Here is a 23,644-nt window from a genome sequence, read left to right as displayed (position 1 = left end):
CTGCTTCTCTGCTATTAAGGGCTTGCGGAATTAGATGGGACCCACCTGAACCCACCTGAATAACTCAGGATCATCTCCCCATCTCCAGATCCTTAATCACATTTTCAAAGTCCCTTTGCCACGTAAGGTAACATATTCACAGGTTCCAGGGATTAGGATGCAGACATCTTTGGGGGGTAATTATTCCACCTGCCACACCCCCCTCTTGCTTTCCCAGGTCTCTTGTGGTTTGTGGCAGTTTCCCCTCTCGCTGTCAGAGCTCATAGGGGTCACCCACTGGCTATCTTGTTCTCCCATTATTCTGGCATCACCATGGCCAAGTCCTGGGGAAGGATCCCTTTTCCTGACCAGCACCCCCAGCACAACAGCTGAGCTTTCTCCCTTCTCCGGATGATGACTTCCTGCTCTGGAGGAAGTGTGTGAGAGCAAAAGATCATGGAATTATGGGAATAAAGGGGCAGGTGAAGGGCTTCACTTTGGGAAAAGATCCCTCTTCTAAGACTTGAAGGAAAAGGAAGGAGTTAGTAATTGGGAAAATACAGAATGGTTGACAAATACCGTGCACATAAACCTGGACGAGAGCAAATGTTTTTAATAACGGAGGTCACACACGGAACGAGACTTCAGCAAGGCGAGGTGAGGCTTTACGAAGGACGTGGAGGTCTTGATTTCAAGAGGAGTTGAAGAAGCAAGGGAAGGAGCAGTGGGGGCCGTCAAGGGAAGAATGGGCTACTCTTTAACACAGTGAACCGATTCTTTAAAAGCAACTGCCTGTCAGGGGTGGGGAAGGCCATGGACGTGCATTAAATTGTTCAGATGAGATTACAGAGAAGGAAGAGGACCAGAGTTTAGCTCCTCAGAACCGCCTCCTCAAGGGGCCTGAATGTGGCCAGTCATGGTATAAAGCACATGGTGGGATTTCCGCTCTCCTCTTCTGCCGAACAGAGCGGGCAGAGGGGGCGTTGTGCTTCAGACAGTGTTTGCGAGGACAAATAAACTTTGTGGGCTGACCCACTGACGATGATAATAACTTTTCCTAGAAAACAGCCTCATGCCTTAGTCGTAAGCCAAATTTCTAATCATACCAGTCACCTGAAAAACATAGATTGTGGCCATCGGGTCAAGCTATTTTGAATAGATTAGATAACTTAATAGTATTATTAGAAAATCAAAGCCCTATCTAGCAGGCCTACAGCAGTGCTTATAAGTCATCTTTCTAAATAAAGCACAATATTTATTATGTACAATGATTTTTGCTATCAGTCATGGCTAATACGTTATACCAATAATGATAATATGAGGTAGAGTAATACCGTTCATTCAGGCTTGGGTTTGTAAATTTTGTAGTTTATTAACCATAAAATAAAAAAAAAAGCAGTTGCCTGGTGGTCTCTAGAAGTTTCTTCCAGCATTATTATTCCAGGAATCTACACCTTCTGAATAAGTGCATCTCACTGACAATAGAATGTATCCCTGCTCCCCAACTTCCTGGTGACTGCACTGTCTAGAAAGAAAGAAATATACGTGCGAGAATAATACATATCCAAGCAGTTAGAACCATTGGTTAAAAGAGACAGAAAAAAAAACCAAAAAGAAAGAAGGAAGTGTATCTGAGAAGGTGACTACTACCAGGGACAGTTTTGGGTACTTGTTGACAGAGAACCTGATGGGGGAACCAAGTATACCTGGTGGCAGGTATCTTGGTTAGCGGTGGAGCTTTGGACGGGGTGGCAGGCACTCTTGGCTGGCTGACCCAACTCTCACCCCCCTTTTTGGAGCCACTTTTAGGTTACAGGTAGCTGCAGCTTGAAATGTAAGAGAGTTTGCTGGATGAAGCTTCTAATAAGATACCTGGGTGGGTATCCTCCTCCTTTCTGTTCCTCCAACCTCACCATGGACCCGCCACCTGGAGGTGCAATAGCCACTCTCAGTGCCACGAAGACTCAAATGAACGACTAAAGAGGGTGGAGCCAGGAAGAGCTGGGGATGAGTGTGCCCCAGGGGACCCTTGGTCACGTCTGGAGGCATTTTTGGTTGTTGCACTCGGGGGTGGTGCTACTGCATCTGGTGGGTAGAGACTTAACACTGCCCAAGACGGCCCCTACCACGAAGAGCTATCCAGCCCCCAGTACCAAGTGCCACGGTGGAGGTGATCTGCTCCTGGGGAAAGTCCAGTGGAGCTGTTGTGCGAGTCCTAGGTCGCCTGCCTTAGGATTTCTTGTTATGGGAAGAAAAAACCCAGTTTAGGCTCCTGAGTTGGGTTATCTGTTATTTGTGGCTGAGTGAATCCCAAGTTGCCATAGCAGGGAAGCTCTTTGATTTCGGCCTGTCCCAGGGTAATCTCCAGATGACACTTCCTTTAGATGATTCCTACTGGCACGTTCCACGATTGTATGGGACAACCCGACCCATCTCGAAAACAGAGAGACAACAGCCGTTCAGTAGCTTCTTCTGCTAGAAGATGCCAACACCAACGGTCCCCTCCACCCACGTCGCCAGTAGGATCGGCTGGGTCCAAGATCATAGGCCTAAACGAGAGATGAGAAGTCATTAGAGGCATGCTTTTTAGAACCAGTGGCCTCAGAATTGGGGGCCCATTCTACTCTTCGTAATAAAACAATGTGTCTTTCTAGCTTAGATGTCCGTAATTCAAATGTACCAATACAGTTCAAAGTGATTTCCTAGAATTAAATCATATTTGTCAGAAAAGTTTTGAAAGCTGTTCATTCTTATACACATGAAGGCATTCTATAAACATCTCTCCATGCTAGGGCAACTGAAATATAATGTATCATTTAATCAACTCTACTGTCAAGTAGGTCACACCCATGGTAGGCAAGCCAGGGTATCTTGCTGTCTTTTTTTTTTCTCCTCTATTCTTTCTCAATGTTTCTTTCTTTTCTCTCTTCTCTTTTCTTTTGCTTCCACTGTTTTGGTTCCCTGCTGCTGGTGCTGAGTGGATACACTAAGATTCCTTCCTATTCTTGAAGGATAAAGGTTTTGTGGGATGGAGGTTGGAAAGGGGAGATAAAACCTGATCTAATAAACAGCCTGCAGGATACACCAGCAGCGATTAATAGCATTATTTCTCAGGAATACACTTCCAACTTCCACACCTTTTAGACCTGCTAATGAATCCATGCTTTTCCTTCTGACCTAGAAAGATGAAAGCAACTCAGGGACCTGGTACCTTGGTCCTTCCTTCTTTGTTCCTCCTGATGACAGTTCTCCTGCCTCCCTGGGATTTTACCCCTGGAGACTGTGGGCGGTTCTGACGGTCAGCACATTCCCTTCTCAGTTTCACAAGAGGAATAATGGATCAGGACCCCGCGGGAGGTGAATTCAGGTCACCAAAATAGCGTTGGAGGGAATCAGGTTAAGAAATGGAGGGGGCTGAGGTTTGGGGCACCCGGTTCTCTGGATCTGGGTCGGGAGGAAGCTCCTCACAATCTCATCATCAAAGTTGTAGTTTACCATCCACAAGACACAGAGATGCTGCTAGTTTGTGACCAACTCCAGGACCGTCCGGAAACCTTCAGCCGTGTCAAAATCCTGCGCCCCGCTCCCCTGCTCCCAGGCGTAGATGGTAAGCAGGTCCAAGGCATATTTGGGGGGCAGAGACCCCTTTTGCTTCAGTTTGCTTCCACACTGAGGGAACAGTGGGAACATCAGACGATACTGGTTAAAGCAGGAAGGCGAAATGAGCATAGCAAGAGCCTTAGAGGGTGCACGTGAAGGACTGCTGGGGCCGCAGTAGGGCACCCAGGTCTCGAGACGCAGCGCTGGGACTGGTCTGGGAAGGGTCACTTTGCAGCTTAAAGGCAGCCCACGCAGGCTTCTTTGTTGTGCTTTGGCTGTATGTACCGTCCTAGAGTTATAACATAGTACCATTTACTAAAGACCCACTGTGTGCTAATTATGGGGCCAGACATTCCACCTACATCATTCACTCCTGATCCCCCAGCATCCCTACACAGCGGGCAGAGGTCGCCATGCTGAAGTCATGGGGAAGTGAAGCGACTTGCTCAAGGTCACCCTGCAGCCCTGAGCACTCTGAGCACCCTGGGGCTGGGTGTAGACGTGGAAACCACAGGGTTCAGTCTCCTCGGGTTTCAGGAAGCTGGACACAGAAAGGAGACATCTCCTGAAAGAGGTGCTGTTGTGCTGGGTGTCTGCTGTCATGAGAATACTTAGAAACTACCCTGTGGCAGACGGATGGAAGTGGAGGGAGGCGAACCAGTATAGAAAATGCAGCCCCTGCTGCTGCCTGTCGCTTCAACCTGCCTTCCAAGAGGTAGCATCTGTGTCTATTAATTATGGACACCTAGCAGCAGATAAGCCATGCTGGTGACTTGCAGGCATGAAAATCCCAACTTCATCTGCCCTTTGGAGGCACGATAACTTGGATTCCTGCAGAATTCTTTGGATGTCAGAGAAAAAGCAAAATAAACCATGTGTGGCAGCTTTGTTGGGAGGAGATGCTTACATCTGACCCATCTCAATGGGGTTAGTGATGGGAACTCCACAAAGATACTCAGGGTTAGGCATGGGAAGATTCTGTAATGTGGTCCAGCCCCCAGCATGGGAGACAGTGAGCACAAGTGCCGGTTTCATGGTCACAGAGTACTGATAAAAATAATAACCAGGTGGCCAGGACAAGAGCTGTCGTACCCATTTGTACCAGTCAGGCAAATCAAATCCTTCAGTTTGGTGTGTCGGGAGCAAACGAAATTGCACTGTAGCTCCGTGAAACAGGTAGAAAATTCCCTCCCCAGGGCGTCTGAGGATTTATGCAAATAGATGAGGTCAGCATAGATCCTGGGGCTGGGTGTAGAGTCAGACTTCAGTTCACCTAACATGCGGAAGAAATTTACATTATGCTTTAATCTGTATAGAAAGTAACAGATTTCAAAACACTGTTGACAACTATAATTTAATTCTGGGAAATTATTTTGAACTCTATTAGTGTATGTGAATTACTGATGTCTAAGATATCGGGGGCATCTCCAGAGTAATGAGATATTAAAAATTACATGGTTTATATGAGTATAGGTGGTATTTATTATTAAAGCGTTATCTAGACCTGCACTGTCCAACAGGGTAGCCATCAGCCAAGGTGGCTATTTGCATTCAAACTCATTAAAGGAAAATCAAATGAGAAATTTAGTTCCTTACTCGTACTGGCAACATTTCAAGCTCTCAATAGATACAGAACACAGATAGAGGACATTTTCGTTATCCCAGAAAGGCCTTCTAGACAGTGCTGATCTGAAGTTTGCCAACTCTGGCCCCCAGACTAAATCTGGCCGCCTGCTTGTTTTTGTAAATAAAGTTTCATCGGAACACAGTCACGCCCACTTATTAATGTATCGTCTATGGCTGTTTTCAAGCTACAAAGGCAGACTTGAGCAGTTGTGACAGATACCTTATGGTCCTTAAAGCTGAAAATATTTGCTGTCTTGCCTTTTATTTAAAAAGTTAGCTGACCCCCTATCTATATACTGTCATTTCCTCTCTAAAGACCCTAAGAACCATTCAGAGGGAAGGTACCAGAGTCTTCTTGATTTTGATTTGGAAAATGCCTGAAATAGCCTTGGTTTGTTTTTTTTTTTTTGGCGGTACGCGGGCCTCTCACTGTTGTGGCCTCTCCCGTTGCGGAGCACAGGCTCCGGACGCGCAGGCTCAGCGGCCATGGCTCACGGGCCCAGCCGCTCCGTGGCATGTTGGATCCTCCCGGACTGGGGCACGAACCCGTGTCCCCTGCATCGACAGGCGGACTCTCAACCACTGCGCCACCAGGGAAGCCCTTCCTTGGTTTCTTTAATACACCATTGTGTATCTGTCACTCACGAATTGAATTTCTAAAGGAGTTTTTGCCTAAGATGGAAGGCGAACACCCAGATTTCCTGTCTTTGCCTCAGAATTTCTCCCACAGTCTGTTTTTTCATTTCCTTCCCTACTACTTGAGGCATTTTATCTATAACTGTGTACTGAATTCCCGTGTACCCCATTCTTTGATAGATGTTGTGAATGACACCATGGGAGTATAAGATGTGGGTTCTGGCCGTCGTAGGATTAAAATAAACGAGAATGAAAATGTATACAGGTGTAAGGTATTGCTGTCATTATGAATGCCACCTGTTGGGGCACTGGACCAGGGCCGATCAGTAAGTCACGTGACTTCCCGCTCCCCCACCTCCCCCCATCACACCAGAATCCCTCTTCCTCCTCCAGAAGCTCAAATCTTAGGAGTCTTACCTAGGGCATTAAATGCAGGCCGCACATCAAAGTCAACACTTCCGTTGAGGCCTTTGGATTTCAGAGTTAAGCTCAGCACCCGGGGAGCCTTCCATTTTGAAATCTCAAACTTCACTTCAAAATCCTTCTCCCGCTGACAGGCTTCCGGTTGCTTATGGATTTCCTTGATGATGTTGCATCTGTCGTTTTTCTGGGAGGTGTAGCTTTTCAGCGGGTCCGCGAACACAACAAGGTCGGCATCGGAGCCGCTCTTCAGAGCCGTGCCTTTGGCGGTTGACCCCTCCCCCCCCACCCAGGGAAGCAAAGGCAACTGGAGATACAGCATTTTCTAGAGCCTGAGCCCTCACCCCCATGGGCTGGCGCCCGTTGGGCTAATTAATGAGGTTGCCGGGAGCGGTGCCACGTTCGAGTCTCCAGTTAGGGCTGATTCCGAAGCAGAGTGTTTCATTTTCCAAACAAATAGAATCATCTGGTTCCAAAGGTGGCTCATCTCATGCCATTTGATGTGTGAATTTGCCCACAAACAATGGATGGGCTAGTTATAAATGACCCGCTTCTCAAGTCAACTTCCTAAAGGTTTCTGGTAAGGACTAATGTAGCTTTACAGACTCACAGACATGGAGAACAAACTAGTGGTTACAGTGGGGAGAGGGAAGTGGGGAGGGGCACTACAGGGGTGGGGACGTAAGAGGTATACACTATTAGCAGTAAAATAAGCTACAAGGTTATATTGTACAACATGGGGTATATAGCCAATATTTTATAATAACTATAAATGGAGTATAACCTTTAAAAATTGTGAATCACTATACCATACACCTGTAACTTATATAATATTGTACAGCAACTGTACTTCAATAAACATAAATAAATTTTAAAAAGAGACCATAGTGAGAAAAAAAATCCTCAATAGTGAAAATCTAAAATCTTCCCCCTAGATAAAACAAAATTCGAATGGATCAATATGCAATGAGCAAATTTTAAACACAAGGCACTGTATTAATATCAGCTGAATGTGCTCTGTTAGACACTATATAGATCCCTTTGCATACTTGATCTTATGAAATACAGTCCTCAAGATGTCCATTTACAGTATGCTCTGGACAAACAGACAAAAAAGAGTATGTAGCTTTATTTGAATTCCTGTGACCTGAAATAAATCAAACTAAGGCAAGCCTGACATCATCTCTTCCCTCCTGCAGTCTGGGGACCATTGGATGAATACTCATCATTTAGATGCAGGGGTTGGCAAACTTTCCATAAAGCATTAGCTGATACATATTTTAGGCTTTGTGGGCTACGTGTGTCTCTGCCACATAAGCTTCTACTTCCCGCTCCTCACTTTTCTCCCCCCCATCCTCCTCCTTTTCCCCTTCCTCTTCCTCCTCTCCCTTCTTCTCCTTCTTCTTCTTCAACTATGTAAAAATGTAAAACCGGGGCTTCCCTGGTGGCGCAGTGGTTGAGAGTCCGCCTGCCGATGCAGGGGACACGGGTTCGTGCCCCGGTCCGGGAAGATCCCACATGCCGCGGATCGGCTGGGCCCGTGAGCCATGGCCGCTGAGCCTGCGTGTCCGGAGCCTGTGCTCTGCAACAGGAGAGGCCACAACAGTGAGAGGCCCGTGTACCGCAAAAAAAAAAAAAGTAAAACCACTCTTAGCTCGCTGGCCCTGGCTTGCCAAGCTCTGCACGAGGCAGCTTAGGCAGGCACACAGGTTCATTCTGTCTGTTTTGTGAAGTTCTCCCTGAAGGCACAGCTCCTTAGCTGATGGGCTTCTTTGAGGGTGAGTCGGGGAGAAGCCAGCTTCGCAGGGAGCTCTCTCAATGCCACAACTTGGTGGGATTTGCTCTGAGCATCAACCCTCATGCATGTTTTCCTGGTTTTCCCCAGAAAGCTCATTTGATTTCTGCAAAAGCAATGTTTATTTTACCCATGGGTAGTGAATGCCTGGCTACATGGCCTAGGAGGCGAGGGGAGTGGAGCTTCCTGTACACAGGTGCTCCATTCATCCCTGGTCCATGCCACTTCATTCATGCAGCTGGTCTCCCGGGCCACAGCCCCCTCCCTGCATCCTCCAGGTGGCACCTCCCCCATCACCTCAGCAGACAACTCTTGCAACCAACTTCAGGAAGATAGAAAGCAACTTCTTATCGGCCAAAGGCTCTCTTGCTATTTTCTTCTTTGCTGTGTCATTAACGTTTCTTATTTATTTACTATCATGTTAATGAGAGGCTGGGGAAGCAGAGGACAAAATGAATGCTTCAACAATGGTTCACAGACCATGAACACAGCCAGTCTTGTTTTCCCTCAAATTAACCTCGTGAGACATTTTACTCATGGCGCGTGGGACGTCGGTACTGGTCCCCAGACCCGTCCCAGGGCAGCATGCACACAGATCTGTTTTTTTGCATCACGGCAAATGTTCTTACTCACAGGTCAGCACTTTTCCCCCTCCCTTCTTGTGACCCTGGACACACAGTTATCTGGTTGGTGGCCAACAGACGGAGGCAAGTGTGTCAGCGCATGACCTTGGAGTCTTGGACAAGAATGGCCCCATCTGCTGAATCTCTAGCTCAGTTGATGGGATGAATTGAAACTAGGAAGACTGTCACTTTTTGTTTTAATACACATGGAGCTTAGAATCTGCTGTGGTTTGAATGGTGGCCCCCCCAAAAGAGATGTCTGCTGGCAACATGTGTGAATGTGATGTTATCTGGAAAAAGGGTCTTTATAGATGTAATGAAGTTAGGGATCTGCGGGCCCTAAATCCAATGACAAGTGTTCTTAGAAGGGAAGAGAAGAAAGACCCAGAGGAGAAGGGGACGGGGAGAGGGAGGCAGAGATTGGAGTGAGGCACCACAAGCCAAGCACCGGCAAGCGTTGCCAGCAGCTCGCGGAGGTTAACACAGAATCAGAAGTCTACTGTGATTAGAACTTGGCACTTTCACTGCCGTGGGCCGGGCTCAGTCCCTGGTCGGGGAACTAGGATGCCGCAAGCCGCACAATGTGCACCCCCCAAAAGTCTATTGCGAATGACGTAAGCAGTGCATCAGCACCCTCCACTAAAAACCAGGGTCCTAGTTGCCCATCTCCCCTGCTTCCCTCCCTCACACTTTGTCCTCACACTTCCAGTGGTCAGGAGCATTGCAGAGTTACAGGAACGGCTTAGTCCCCGCCAATAACAAAGAGAAAGGCCATTGCTCACCTTGACAATCTTCTGACACTTTGTAGTTGAATGTCGAAAGCAATTTTCCTTAAGAAACTTACAGATGATGTCAACAGCTTTCTTGATCTGATCTAGGAAAGTCCTGTTGGGCTGGAGAAGGTCCTTGATGAACTTGTCTAGAAGACGGCCTGGGGTCATGTAGAGCGGCACAGGCTGTGGAAGGAGCCCGCTGTGAGACGCCCCCTGCCAGCCGCCTGTCCCCCACCCCCGCTTCCTCCCCTGCCTGCTCTGCTCCCCCATCTCTCCCTCCTGCTCTCAACTCTCCTGCTGGTACCTTTGTCATCCTGAGTTCTTGCATTGACATATCCCAAGAGCATACCTGAGAGTTTCGGGTGGTACCCAAGATCCCCCAGAAATAGAACCTCTCCTAGTTGCTCTTCTTACCCTCTAGAAGGGATCTGGATCCTTCTCCCAACAGGTCTGTGAAGACCTGGCTCCAAATTACTGTCTAGTTTCCACTTTCTGTTCTGGGACCGTCCACAAATGGCCGGCATCTCTTGGCTTCTCGTACTGCTCTGTTCCTTCCTTATTTTCCCATTTATTACAGGTATTTTTGATTTCTGATGATCACATTATTCCTTTTTCAAGGTTCTATCAGCCTCTGTTAAACACCCTGTGCCCCGGTGGACTGGTTTCCCTGAACGGCCGTAACAAATCACGTTTCTAGACGTCTGCGGTCGAAGTGTAGGCAGGGCCGTGCTCCCTCCAAGGCTCTAGGGGAAATCCTTCCTGTGTCTTCCAGCTTCTGGCAGTCCACGGCCTTCCCTGGCTTGTGGCTGCATCACTCTGACCCCTGCCTCTCTTGTCACGTGGCTTTCTCCCTTCTGTGTCTGTGTCCCTGTGTGTCTCCTTATAAGGGCACCAGTCATTGGATTCAGGGTCCACACTGATCCAGGATGACCTCTTAACTGGTAATACCTGCAAAGACCCTACTTCCAAAGAAGGTCACATTCTGAGGATCTGGGTGGACATGAATTTTGCGGGACACTATTCAACCCTCCACACCAGGGGATGCTGTTCCGTCTAAGTGTGTTGAAGAGAAGGGCCGTCCTGGAGTCAGAGGGGCTGTGTGTTCAGTCTGAAGGGACAGTTACCTGTTCTCTAATCCAATGGGACCGTGGAGGGTGGGACCTGCTCACTCTCTGTACCTGTGGTCACTTTTGGAAGGAAACCATATTCTGATGTCTAAATGGGGTCTGACATCTGCATAAAAGTGAAGTTCTCTCCTCTTCAGTAGAAAACATCAGATGGGATGCGCTCCATGGACCACAGGTCATGACACCTCACCTGAGCATCTTTTCTTCCCTGTTCTGCATGCTCTGGTCAGGCCTCAGTCTGCAGAGGCAGCCTACTTCTTGCTAGTGGGAGGGAGAATAGTGATATCCACCCCCACTGCCCAAAGTCCACGTCCTGCTCTACGACTATGTTACCATGTATGGAAAATGGGACTTTGCAGATATAATCAAATTTGTGTTGATAGATGTGCTTCTCCTTTGGGGGATGGGAGGGGAAAACCCAATGCATCTGGCCCTTCATTAGTTCTCCCATTTGCAGCCTCACTTCTCGCTCTCGCCCCCAACGCCTGCTTCAGTAGAGCTCAGAGGTTGTCCCAGCATCCCCAAGGGTGACTGCCACCCACGTCTCTTGGGCCCTGCTCCATTTCATCTGTCACCACCTTCTCACCTGCTTTCTCTCTTGCAGAAACTAATTGAAATCTCTCATCTGCAGGTGCCCGCCTTTTCTCTTTCTTCAATTTTGCACATTACTATCATTTTAATGGAAGGGGAGGTCCCTAATGGTGTGTTATAGACTGAATTGTGTCCCCCTAAAAGATATGTTGAAGTCCCAACCTCTAGGCCCTATGAATGTGACCGTATATGGAAAAAGGGTCTTTGCAAACAGGTAATCAAGTTAAGACGAGGTCATTACTGTGGTCCCTAATCCAGTACGGCTGGTGTCCTTATAAGAAGAGGAGAGAGACACAGAGACAGACATGCCTGGAGGGAGGACATTGTGAAGACACACAAGAGAAGGCCATGTGACAACAGAGGCAGAGATTGGAGTGTTGCTGCCACAAGCCACGGACCGCGAACGGCCACCAGAAGCTGGAAGACGTGAGGAAGGACTTTTCCCTAGAGCCTTCAGAGGGAGCATGGCCCTGTCCACATCTTGATCCTGGATTCCTAGCCCCCCAAACTGTGAAAGAGTAAATTTCTGTTGCTTTAAGCCACCAGTGCATGGTGCTTTGTCATGGCACCTCTGGGAAACCAACTCACGGTGATCTTGGATAAGACTGCAGTCTGAGTATCGGGAGGGCCCTGCCTGCAGCAGGACACGCGCTATATTGGAAAGCCCTCTCACCAGAACATTCCAGGACAGTCCAGGTGACTCGTTCAGCCTGAGAGAAGATAACCCGGTTTGAGCTTCTTGTTTTAGCAGCTGCCAGCAGGTGTTATCTTCGCTCACATTACTGGTTGGGTCAGTTGGATCCAAGATTACTGGCCTATGAATTTGATTAAAAAAAATCAGTTGGGAGAAGAAATCATCTTGGGGGAAAGAGGCCTGGACTGGGCATCTGGAAACCTGGATTTTTACCTCCTGCAGTTCCTCCCAATTGCTGAAGTGCTCTGTCTAAGATGTCTAGCCTCTCTGGTCCTGGTGTTCTCTGTGTCTAGTGTTCTCCGCTTTACAGGCATGTTCCATTCATAACCTAATAAAACGGTCTCCTCTTTCTGCTGACCCCTCCTCTCTTCGCCCCTTCCTTCTATGAGGGGAAGTGTTTGCTTTGGGACAAAATGTGACAATGGTTTAGAATGTGAAAAGCATCGAAGCGTCCCTCTTTCAGACAGACCTCTCTTTGCCTCCCTACCCACTGCTGCTGGCATTCTTTTGGTGCATGCTTGGCTGGGAAAGACAGGGATGCACCCTCATTCTAAGGGGGTACAGCCTGGCATGTACATAAAGAGGTAAGGAGAGAGGGCCGTGGGAAGCTTGGTACCTCGGGGATCGGAGGTGGCCCAGCAGGATGTTGCGGACGGTCTTATCCTCAAAGTTGTAGTTGACTGTCCAGTAGACACATAGCTGCTCCTGCTTCCTGATAAGCTCCAGAACAGTCCTGATGCCTCAGTTATGTCAAAGTCTTCTGCTCCACACCCCTGTTCCCAGGCATAGACCGTAAGCAGCTCCAGCGCATACAGGGGCAGCAGGGATGAATCCTTCAGCTTTTCCTGGCACTGTGGAAGGAGAAAAGTGTAGCAGATAATTTGGAACCCAGTTCCGCCCATGCCAGGGGTCTGAAATCAAGAAACTAGAAGTCAAGGCTTCCCTGGTGGTGCAGTGGTTGAGAGTCCACCTGCCGATGCAGGGGACACGGGTTCGTGCCCCGGTCCGGGAAGATCCCACATGCCGCGGAGCGGCTGGGCCCGTGAGCCATGGCCACTGAGCCTGCGCGTCCGGAGCCTGTGCTCCGCAACGGGAGAGGCCACAGCAGTGAGAGGCCCGCGTACTGCAAAAAAAAAAAAAAATGAAACTAGAAGTCTATAGGAAGTCAATGTCCCCTGTCAATGATTGAAATGATACATGGCTAAAATTCGATGGACTGACAACAAGTGTTGATAAGAATGTGGAGCACCTGAAATTGTCATACACTGCGGACAGGAGTGGGATTTGGTACAACCATTTGGAAAAACTATTTGGGTGTATTTACTAAAGTTATATATATATATATGTATATATTCCACAAATTTATTCATATATGCATGTGTATATGTATACACATATATATTCATATATGTATATATACACAGATAAGGTATATATAATGTATATATGTAATGTGTGTATATATATAAGGTATATGTGTGTGTGTATATATGTATATATCTATATACACACACACACACACACACACACATATATATAAAGTATACCTTATAGCACAGCAGTCTCACTCCTGCATATTTACCCAAGAGGAATGACTGCTTAAATTCACAAAAAGACATGTAGGGGAATATCCACTGTAACCTAATTCATAACAGCCCCAATTTGGGAATGACCCACATGTCCCTCAGCAGTAGAATGCATCCATGTACAGTGTATTAATGCAATGGAATAGTACAAAACAATGAAGAACCACTACTCCCTGCAACAACACAGACAAATCTCTCAGGCATAATATTGAGCAGAAGATGGCAAACACGAAGTACATGCAGTATGATTCCATTGACGTCAAGTTTAAAAACAAGCAAAACTAATTTGTGGTACCAGATGCTAGTATAGTGGTTTGTTTGGGGGAAGCATGGACTGGGAGTGTGCATCCCCCTGGAGTGCGGGAAATGTGCCCTATTTTGATCTGGGTGTTGCCTGAAAGGCTGTAAAAACACATTGAGCTGTATTCTTTTCTTTTTCTTTGCCCACACGGCATGTGGGATCTTCGTTCTCCCACCAGGTTTGGAACCAGCACCCCCTGCACTGCGAGGACAGCATCTTAACCATGGGACCACCAGGAAATCCCTGAGCTGTATTCCTAACATTGTTGTACTTTACCGAACGTGAGTTATCTCAGTAAAAGGGAAACGGATAATAGCAATAAACATGCAATTTGACGTTTACCTTTTGACACCAGTACTTTACCAAGAGGATCAAATCCTTCAGCTTGCTGGGATGGTTGCTAAAAAACTTCTCCTGGAGTTCAGTGAAGCAGATCGAGAACTCACCGGGGCTGGCTTTCACCATATCCAAGGATCTTTTGAGCTCTCGATAGGTGCAGAGGCTGGGCTTCTCACTTAAGCCTGGTGTGAAACAGAAACAGAACTTTTGGTTTTCATGGAACCTGGCCTGGGTGAGCCCACAAAGGCGGCTGGATGTGGTTTGGTAGCACACGTTCATTGCTTCATCTGTAAGAGGACTGGTGCATTTGCATAAAAGGTGAGGGGTGGCTTGTCCTGCTAGATAATAAAATGTAGTTAGGCTAATATTTAGTACAGAAAGTAATTTAAAAATTTCTCAGTAGTTTACTTTTCTCAGAAAGCGACCATTATTGTTTCCGTCTAGGAAAGGTTATCTGTTTGGAATGTGTAGCTCTGCCGCTATCTGGTGGCAGCTTCTCGGTACTACATGTGAGGAAGAGCTGATTTCTCGTTCTCACATCGTTCTTTGCGAGATGGAGTGCAGCCAGCAGAGGGCGCTCTGGCCTAATCTCCAGCCACCGTGCTCTGAACCAGAGGACAGAACATAGGATTTCCTAGGAATTCTGAGTCACACTCTGTCTCTTCACCTTGACTCCAGCCTTCCTTTGAGTCAGGCACGTATACTCAACCCTTATCATCCTAAAGATCCTGCAAGTTAGCTGTTTCTAGCCTTGATCTTACAGTTGGCAGAAGTGGGTTAGTAGTAAGACCAGGATGAGAATTCAAGGCTGCCTACCTTGCAAACTGGTGCATTTTTCTCTGCACTAGGTCACCTTTCTGTGAATGTAAGTCGTCAGGGTGTGTGTGTGTGTGTGTGTGTGTGTGTGTGTGTGTGTGTGTCCACCTTGAAGGCACTGGGCCTGGGGCTTAAAAGACCTGGGCTTTTATTCTAGTTCTGTCAGTAACTGGCTGTGTGGCCCTGGACACATTCATTTCGTTCTGCTTCCTCACTTGTTTTTTTGTTTGTTTGTTTGTTTTTTGCGGTACGTGGGCCTCTCACCGCTGTGACCTCTCCCGTTGCGGAGCACAGGCTCCGGACGTGCAGGCTCAGCGGCCATGGCTCACGGGCCCAGCCGCTCCGCGGCATGTGGGATCTTCCCGGACCGGGGCACGAACCCGTGTCCCCTGCATCGGCAGGCGGACTCTCAACCACTGCGCCACCAGGGAAGCCCCTCACTTGTTTAATGAGGGGTTGAATTCCAGCTCTGGTATTTAAGTTTGTGATAATATATGTACCTATGCTTGAGACTAAGCTGTAACTATGCTTAGTCTCACCCATTCAATCAACCATCCATCCATCTATCCAGTCAACCATCCATCCATCCATCCAAACAGTTGCCCATGGAAGATCTTTGCCTTGATGTTGACCTGATTAGAGGCACATTCCAAATACCTGCTCCAGCTGAACTTTTCCCAGATGTTTGCCCCATCCTCTATCTCTAACCAGCATTTATTCTAGTCTAAATCCTCCAGTGTAGTCCACAGAAGAGCAGCAATATCATGGCACTGGTTAGAAATATAGAATCCTGGACCCCAGTTTCCTGAATCAGAACCTGCATTTTAACAAGTTTCTCAGGTGCTTTGTGTGCGTGTCACAGTTTGAGATGCTCTACTCCAGAGTCTAGAACATTTCCTCCAAAGTCAACTAGGAGATAAGGGAGAAATTCTACAGAAGAGAGTAAGCTCAGGGTAGGAGGAATCTCCTCTTTTGAAAGTCAACGGTCTCTCGGGACTTTCCTGGTGGTCCAGTGGTTAAGACTCTGCACTTCCACTGCGGGGGGTGCAGGTTCCATCCCTGGTAGGGGAACTAAGATCCTGCATGCCACACAGTGAGAAAAGAAAGAAAGGAAAGAAAGAAAGAAAGGAAAGGAAGAAAGAAAGGAAGGAAGAGAGAGAGAGAAAGAGAGAGAGGGAAAGAGAGGAAGGAGGGAAAGTCTACGGTCCCTCATTTTGGAAAGCACCAGGGGTATTTGTTCAGATGCCAGGCTATCTACCACCCCTTTTTCTGGCTTTGCTCTCTTGACAAGCCCCTCCAGACCTGAACCTCCACCGCCCCCCCCCACACACAGGGGGGCTCACCCAGAGCGTTGAAGGCGGGCAGCATCTCGAAAGTGATGCTCTGCTGTCCTGTGGACAGCTGGATGGTGAGCTTGCCACTGATGCTCTGGATCTCCATCTTGGCTGCCAGCTTCATCGTGAGCTCACAGCATTTCAACTGTGCCCAGATTTTGCTGAGGAGGTCATGTTGGCTTTTTTTCTGATCCTGGAATTTTTCAAGGCCACCGATGAAGATGACGAGGGTACCATCGGAGTTGCCCCTCAAGACCGTTCTCCGGCCATAGGAGCCACTCTGCCAGCAACAGAGAAGTGGATGTGAGACTCTGAACCTTTTGGGGTCACAGGGCACCCCGACAGGCAGAAATATCTCTCACCTCAAGCAAAAGCCCCAGATGTCAACATAGTCTAAAAGTGGAGTGGCAGATGTTCATTTGTCCACCCAAAGAACTAAATCAGGATACCCATAGCAGCACTTTTTAAAAAAATAAATTTATTTATTGTATTATTTATTTATTATTTTTGGCTGTGTTGGGTCTTTGTTGCTGCGCGCGGGGGCTTTCTCTAGTTGCGGCGAACGGGGGCTACTCTTCGTTGTGGTGCACCAGCTTCTCATTGCGGTAGCTTCTCTCATTGTGCAGCACATGCTCTAGGCACGTGGGCTTCAGTAGCTGTGGCACATGGGCTCAGTAGTTGTGGCTCATGGGCTTAGTTGCTCCGTGGCATGTGGGATCTTCCCGGACCAGGGCTCGAACCCGTGTCCCCTGCATTGGCAGGCGGATTCTCAACCACTGCACAACCAGGGAAGCCCCATAGCAGCACTTTTCCTACGAGCCCCAAACTGGAGGCAACTCGAACGGCCATCAGCAGTAGAATGGACAAATGTGGTGTATTCATACAGGGAACACATGACAGCAATGAAATGATAAACAACAGCTGCACACAACAACATAAATTTCGTCAACAGATGGGTCAAAAAACCCCACACACTAAAGCCACACAGTGCATGATTTCTTTTATACAGGGTGACCAACCTGTCTGGTTTACCCTGGACATGCTCAGTTTTAGCACCAAGAGGCCCATGTCCCAGAAAACCCTTCAGTCCCGGGCAAACTGGGATGGTTGGTCACTCTATACAAAGTTTAAAAATAGGCAAAACTAATCTATGCTATGCTGTCAGAAGTCAGGAGAGTGGTTGCCTGGGGCTGGGGGTAGCGACTGGATGGGGGGTTCAGGGGCTCTTGGGTCGGGGGTGGGATATTTTATTTCTTGATCTGGGTGTAGGTTACACATGTATGTTGTTTGTGGCAATCCATCAGGCTGTACACTTAGATCAGTGCACTTTTTGTATGTATGATTAATATTTTAATTAGAAAAAAGTTAACAATATTGAGAGGTAGGATGATATAGTGGTTAAGGGTGCATGCTCCCAAACAGATTACCTGGGCTTAAAATCCCAGGTCAGATGCCAACTATTAAATAACTTCTCCACGCTTCAGTTTCCTCATCTGGGCCAAGGTAGGAGACACCAAGTGTCCAGGTATCTTTACTGCTAGGGCTAGTGGGTGTGTGTGAGGGCAGAGGCCAGAAAGCACTGTGACTACAGAGAAGTGGGATTTCGGTGCCGGAGAGCATGGGGTTTGTGGTGGGCATCCATAAGCCCCTCCCCACCCTAGGGTCCTGGCCCCGTCCCAGCACCCTTTCTTCCCCAAAGGTCCAGAATCTTCAGGCTCAACCCTGGGGTTTGTGCCCATAGCACCAAATATTTCTAACTGATGACAGCTCCCCACCCCTTGCTGTTGAGAAGACACAGAGCATCCTTGGGTAGTTTTACTGAAGTCTTGTAGACTCAGTTTACTCCTCTGTAAAATGGGGAGAATAAAAACAATAAAAGTAACCACAGCTAATTTACTGCACTAACTTTGTACCAAGCCCTGTGCAAGAACATTATGGGCTTAAGCCTCATAACGCTTTGCAATGAGTATTATTTCTCTCCCATTTTACAAATTCAGATACCGAGGCACAGAGAGGTTAAACAACCTGCCCTGCGTCACATAGTAGTAAGGGGTAGAACCGGCTCCCCAACCTGTACTCTTAAACTCTACACCATATTCCACCATCTCACTTGAGTGTGGGGCTAGACAAGATGGTCTCTTGTGTGCCAAGGGCCCGGCACACGGTAGGTGCTCAGCACCAAGTAGCTCTGCCTTCTGGGTCCCAGAAGCCCTGACCCCAGCCTTCTACTCACTTTGGCCACGCCGGTCACCAGGGGGAACTGCTCAGCTTCCTGCAGGACTGCACAGATGGTGTCCACGGTCTGGTCGATCTGTTTCTGACAGTCTTCAAAGGGCCTCAGGTTGTCCTGGGTAAACTCACCCAGTTTCTGGGCAGGCCGTTCATAGAGATGGGACTCCCAGTTTCCCATTGCTCTGGCTGGCTGCTGAGATGACAGCTAATGGCAGAGCTGGAGGCAGAAGAGAATGAGGAACTCCTATGCCCGGAGACTGAAACCGAAACTCATGTCTGGGGAAAAGGAAACTCACAGAAACTTCCCAAGCCGGCTGCCTCAATCCAAGGTTTTGCCCTCCCCCAAGCTGTGAAGATCAGCCTTTCAGCTGCTCTCAAGGAATACTGACGGTTAAAAATGCAGCCTCCAGGGCTTCCCTGGTGGCGCAGTGGTTGAGAGTCCGCCTGCCGATGCAGGGGACACGGGTTCGTGCCCCGGTCCGGGAAGATCCCACATGCCGCGGAGCGGCTGGGCCCGTGAGCCATGGCCGCTGAGCCTGCGCGTCCGGAGCCTGTGCTCCGCAACGGGAGAGGCCACGACAGTGAGAGGCCCGCGTATTGAAAAAAAAAAAAAAAAAAAAATGCAGCCTCTGGAGCTGGACTATGAGGGCTTGATACATGCGACATCTGTGTCCTTGAGCACATTGCCAGTCCTTTTTGTGCCTTGATTTCCCCCTCTATAAAATGGGGATAATAATGGTGCCTGTCTCACAGGCTTAATGCAAGGATTAAAGACTTGCAAAGTGCTTAGAACAGGACCTGGCACATGGCTAGAGCTGTAAAGTGTTTGTTAAGCAAATAACTTCATAGGGGGCCAACGGTCATCTTTTTTCTTTTTTTTTCTTTCTTTTTTTGTTTTTCTTTTTTTTTAATTGAAGTATAGCTGATTTACAATATTGTGTTAGCTTCAGATATACAGCAAAGTGATTCAGTTATATCTATATATAGTTTTTTTAGATTATTTTCTCAGAGCTCATCTTTTGAGACTCTTTCCCCTTCTCCCTGTTCCCAATGGCCTGGGAACTCAGAGTTAATGAGAACAGCGAGGAGAAAGAGACCCAGAGAGGGCGCTGACTTGTTCAGGGACACACAGCAAGGCAAGGGCTCAGCCACTTGGGTTTTAGTTCTGCCACCGAGCAAACACAGGTCCCAAGAGGTCTGTGTCTGTGTGCCCAGTTCCTCAGCACACACATGGACACCTGCCAGGTTTCATCGGGCACTTACCCCACCCAGCAAGGAAGGAAAACAGGCCCAGGAGCACACAGGCCAGAGGGGAGACAGACGTGCAACTCTTGTGTCCAGGACCATGAAAATGAAACTCCCAGGCAGCTCCCACTGGCTTCCTCTGTAACACAGAAGGCAAACATCTCCAAGGTGGGACAGAAGCAGACCCCCTTCTCTGTTGTGATGATTAATTTTGTATCAACTTGGCTAGGACCATGGTATTCAGATATTTGGTCAAACAGTCTTCTAGATCTTTTTTTGAAGGTATTTTTGAGATGAGATCAACATTTAAATCAGTAAACTTCAAGGAAAGCAGATTACTCTCTATAATGAGGGTGGGCCTCATCCAATCAGGTGAAGACATGAATAGAAAAAAGCCTGGGGACTTCCTTGGTGGCACAGTGGTTAAGAATCCGCCTGCCAATACAGGGGACATGGGTTCGAGCCCTGGTCCGAGAAGATCCCACATGCTGCGGAGCAACTAAGCCCATGCGCCACACTACTGAGCCTGCGCTCTAGAGCCTGCGTGCTGCAACTACTGAGCCTGCATGCTGCAACTACTGAGCCTGTGCGCCTAGAGCCTGTGTTCCGCAACAAGAGAAGCCACCACAATGAGAACCCCGTGCACCACAACGAAGAATAGCCCCTGCTCGCCGCAACTAGAGAAAGACTGCGAGCAGCAACAAGGACCCAATGCAGCCAAAAATATCAATTAAAAAAAAAAGAAAAAAGAAAAAGGCCTGATCTCCCCCAAGGAAGAGGGAACTCTACCAGCAGATGCTTCCCTGGGTTTCCAGCCGGCCAGCCTACCCTGCAGAAATTGGACTTGCTGGCCCCTGCAATGGCACAAGCCGATTCCTTAAAACGAATCTTTCTCTAAATCTAGATCTATAAAACCTATAGTTCTGTTAACCTCAAAAGTAAAACAGCCAGTTATTTTACCAGTAAAATGGCTTTATTCGGGAACAGCAGAGAATTTCAATTTGGGACAAGCAGGCTATAGCAAAAGCCATAGGCAAGTCCAACAAACAAAGAAGAGGAACATTACTTTATAGAGAAAAAGGAGGAAGTTGGGAGGGGTTGTTTTGAATGAGAGTCCATTGGAGAAAAGCAAGAATTCAGGCTGATGACAGGTGACTGGCTTAGTTGCTGGGGTAGTCGGTTTCCTCCAAGAGGTGCAATGTACATCTTTCCTGTCCAGGCCTGTCATCGGCAGTTTTTTCCTGTCGATGCTTCTTCTTGGGGTCTGTTGAAAGACTGTCTTTCCTATGACTGAATTACGGTGGTACTTGAGGTGTGTGAGAGCGCCCCCTTCTGGTCTCCTGACTCCACTTAAAATGAGGTTTCCCTTTATGTGTTCATTTTCACTGTTCAGTTTCTCTGGAGAAAGTTGCTTATCACACCTGCGCATTAAGGGCCCTTCCCTGCCTTTATCTGACTTCTGCTGTAACACCTAGAGGTAGGCTGGGTGGGCAGAGGTCATAAGCCTTCTTTTCTAGATAAGAACATAGAGGCTCAGAGAGTTGAAAAAATTTGCCCAAGGTCACACAGCTTGTAAGTTGTCTGACTAGGTTCTAACTACCCGTTTTCCAAAGTCTATGCTTTATTTTTATTTTTAAAATATTTTATTTTGAAATCTTTTGAAACACAAAGAACTCTCTCATATCCTTCATCCTGAAAGTCACATTTGCTCCTCATTCTCTATGTATCAGTATCATTATTACTGAGCCATTTGAGTGCATGTTGCAGATAACTGGGCAGAAGCCAAGAGATTTCCTGTATACTGCACCCCCCGCCCCGCCTCCTCCCCCTCCCCCAGCCACACAGCCTTGCCCACTACCAATATCCCCCAGCAGAGTGGGAGAGTGGGACACTTGTTACAAGTGATGAACCTTCATGGACACATCAGAATCACCCAGTCCCCTTTACTCTTAAATACTTCCATATGTATCCCCTAAGAATATGGGTATCTTGTTACATAAACACAGAATGACAACCCCATTCAGAATTGTACCTTTGATACAATGCTATCATCTCTTATAGCATATACAATTGATATATTCTTATATTCAATTTTTACCAATTATTCCAATGTTGTTCTTTATAGCAACCCCCCCTCCCCCAAATCTAGGATCATGTTACATTTAGATGTCATGTGTCAGAGATGGGTCTCCTGGGAAGCCACTGGGAAAGGGATGGTGACTTTTTATTGGGGGAATCTCTCAGTGTTCTAACGGTCCATCCTTGAAGTAGTTTGATGGGGCAGATTGAGCGTCCCTCGTTTGTGGCCCATTTAGTTTGGCCCCAGGGACACCATATTTTATGACCAGCTCCTTAATTCTCTGTGGGTCAGGCCATCCTGACTGCCCCTCCACCCTACCACTCACGAAGAGAAGTGTGTCCACGTCACGGGTAAGTGTTGTCTCATGGCCGCTATGATTTCGGGGTTCTACCATCCCCAGTGCTGTTAGGAGGCCTGTGACAGCATCTTCTATGGAGGAGGCCACCCGAGCTTCTTAGTGATGCTGAGTCCTCTCACTGGCGTATTCTTTATGGCCTTGGTAACGTTGTATTCTCTGCTTTTCCACGGGAGATAATTTGGTGGCTTTTCTGGACTTATATAGCACATCCACCCAAGCATATTCACTTCCCTGACCTTTGAATCCCATCTTCCACCATCTCCCATGGGAATATCAGCATTTTGTTCTCACCCGGCAGAGGCTCTCACTTTTTCCATTCTAAGAGCCTGGCTAACAGCAACTCTGCACGGTCTCCTGGGGTCCTTGCCAGGGTGTGAAGTCCTGAATTCCAGGAGGGGACTTCCAAGTCAATAAACTCTTCCGCATCTGACCTGACACTGTAGTCCCTTGATCAAGTGCCCTCGGGGTCACTTCCACACACACCCACCTGACTTTTGCTGCTACATGCTGACCGGGTCTTCTGGCTGTTTGGGATATAGGTCCATCCCTCCCTCAGCAGGCCCAGCGCGCCCCCGGCTGGGCTATTTTGGGACTCAACCCTACTCAGTCCTAGTGGGCAGGAGGGCAAGTGGGTGCCGGTCCTGCGGGGTCTTATGGAAGAGAGACCTCTGCAGAGTTTCCTTGCAAGGGGGGAGGTGCTAGCTTTTAACAGAAGGGGTAGATGGGACATTTCTGAACCCCAGGTTCAGAGGAGTCTGGGGATTCAAGATTTTCAGGGGCTTCCATTCTTATGTCCGCAGTCTATGTGTCAGGGTCCCATTCTTTCCCAGGTAGGGTCTTGACCTTGCTTAGCAGGCCCGATTATTTTGAGAGTATATAACTCTTTTACACCAACTAGGATGGTGATAATCAAAATGATCATGAATTACAAAGTGTTGGCAAAGATGTGGAGAGACTGAACCCCCCATTTATTGCTGAAGGGGATGTAAATGGTGCAGCTGCTATGGGCTACAGCAAGGTGGTTCCTCAAATGGGGGTGCAGGGAGGGACTCCACCCTTGTCTCCTTTGGTTAAACATTAGATCTGCCGGTTTCTGTTTCCCCAGAAGGAACTGCCCATAATGGGGCTTTCTCTCCGGGAAATCAAAAATTTATGACTCCGGTGCTCCAATTTTCATTCCAGCATTTCCGTCATCCCTTCCACAGGTGCTCCTCTGTTTCCAAATCTCATGAATTTGGACTTGAACCAGCAGCTCCCAATACCAGTGCCCCAGACTTTTCTATAACCTGGGCCGGCTGGCTTTGCACAAACTATCAGAGCTCAGCTGAGAGAAATACTTATTAAATTTTTTTGTGCAAGAAACATTGCTTTATTATTTCTTGTGGTCATACAAACAGTACAAACTTATGGCCAAAAATTAATAAAATCTGAAAATTCAAAAAAGTATAAAGATTAGCACATCTCGATTGGGTCCAGCTACATTTCAAGT

At 47.7% G+C, this 23,644-nt stretch overlaps 1 protein-coding gene across 1 annotated transcript; it reads right to left on the bottom strand.

The window, feature by feature from the left end:
- Window positions 1–1,411: 1,411 nt before the first annotated feature.
- On the bottom strand, window positions 1,412–19,825 carry OAS2 (2'-5'-oligoadenylate synthetase 2). The gene is given in 12 exon segments (XM_060310288.1): window positions 1,412–2,528; window positions 3,410–3,659; window positions 4,676–4,852; window positions 6,259–6,538; window positions 9,462–9,635; window positions 11,844–11,985; window positions 12,481–12,607; window positions 12,610–12,715; window positions 14,094–14,272; window positions 16,250–16,520; window positions 18,474–18,689; window positions 19,736–19,825. Coding segments are annotated over 11 exon segments (2,052 nt in total). The 5' UTR covers window positions 18,651–18,689; window positions 19,736–19,825; the 3' UTR covers window positions 1,412–2,359.
- Window positions 19,826–23,644: the final 3,819 nt, after the last annotated feature.

The sequence above is a fragment of the Globicephala melas genome, chromosome 13 (assembly GCF_963455315.2).
Source record: "Globicephala melas chromosome 13, mGloMel1.2, whole genome shotgun sequence".
NCBI lineage: Eukaryota > Metazoa > Chordata > Mammalia > Artiodactyla > Delphinidae > Globicephala > Globicephala melas.
Note: the sequence above shows the minus strand (reverse complement) of the source record. Positions and strands in the feature narration are given on the sequence as shown.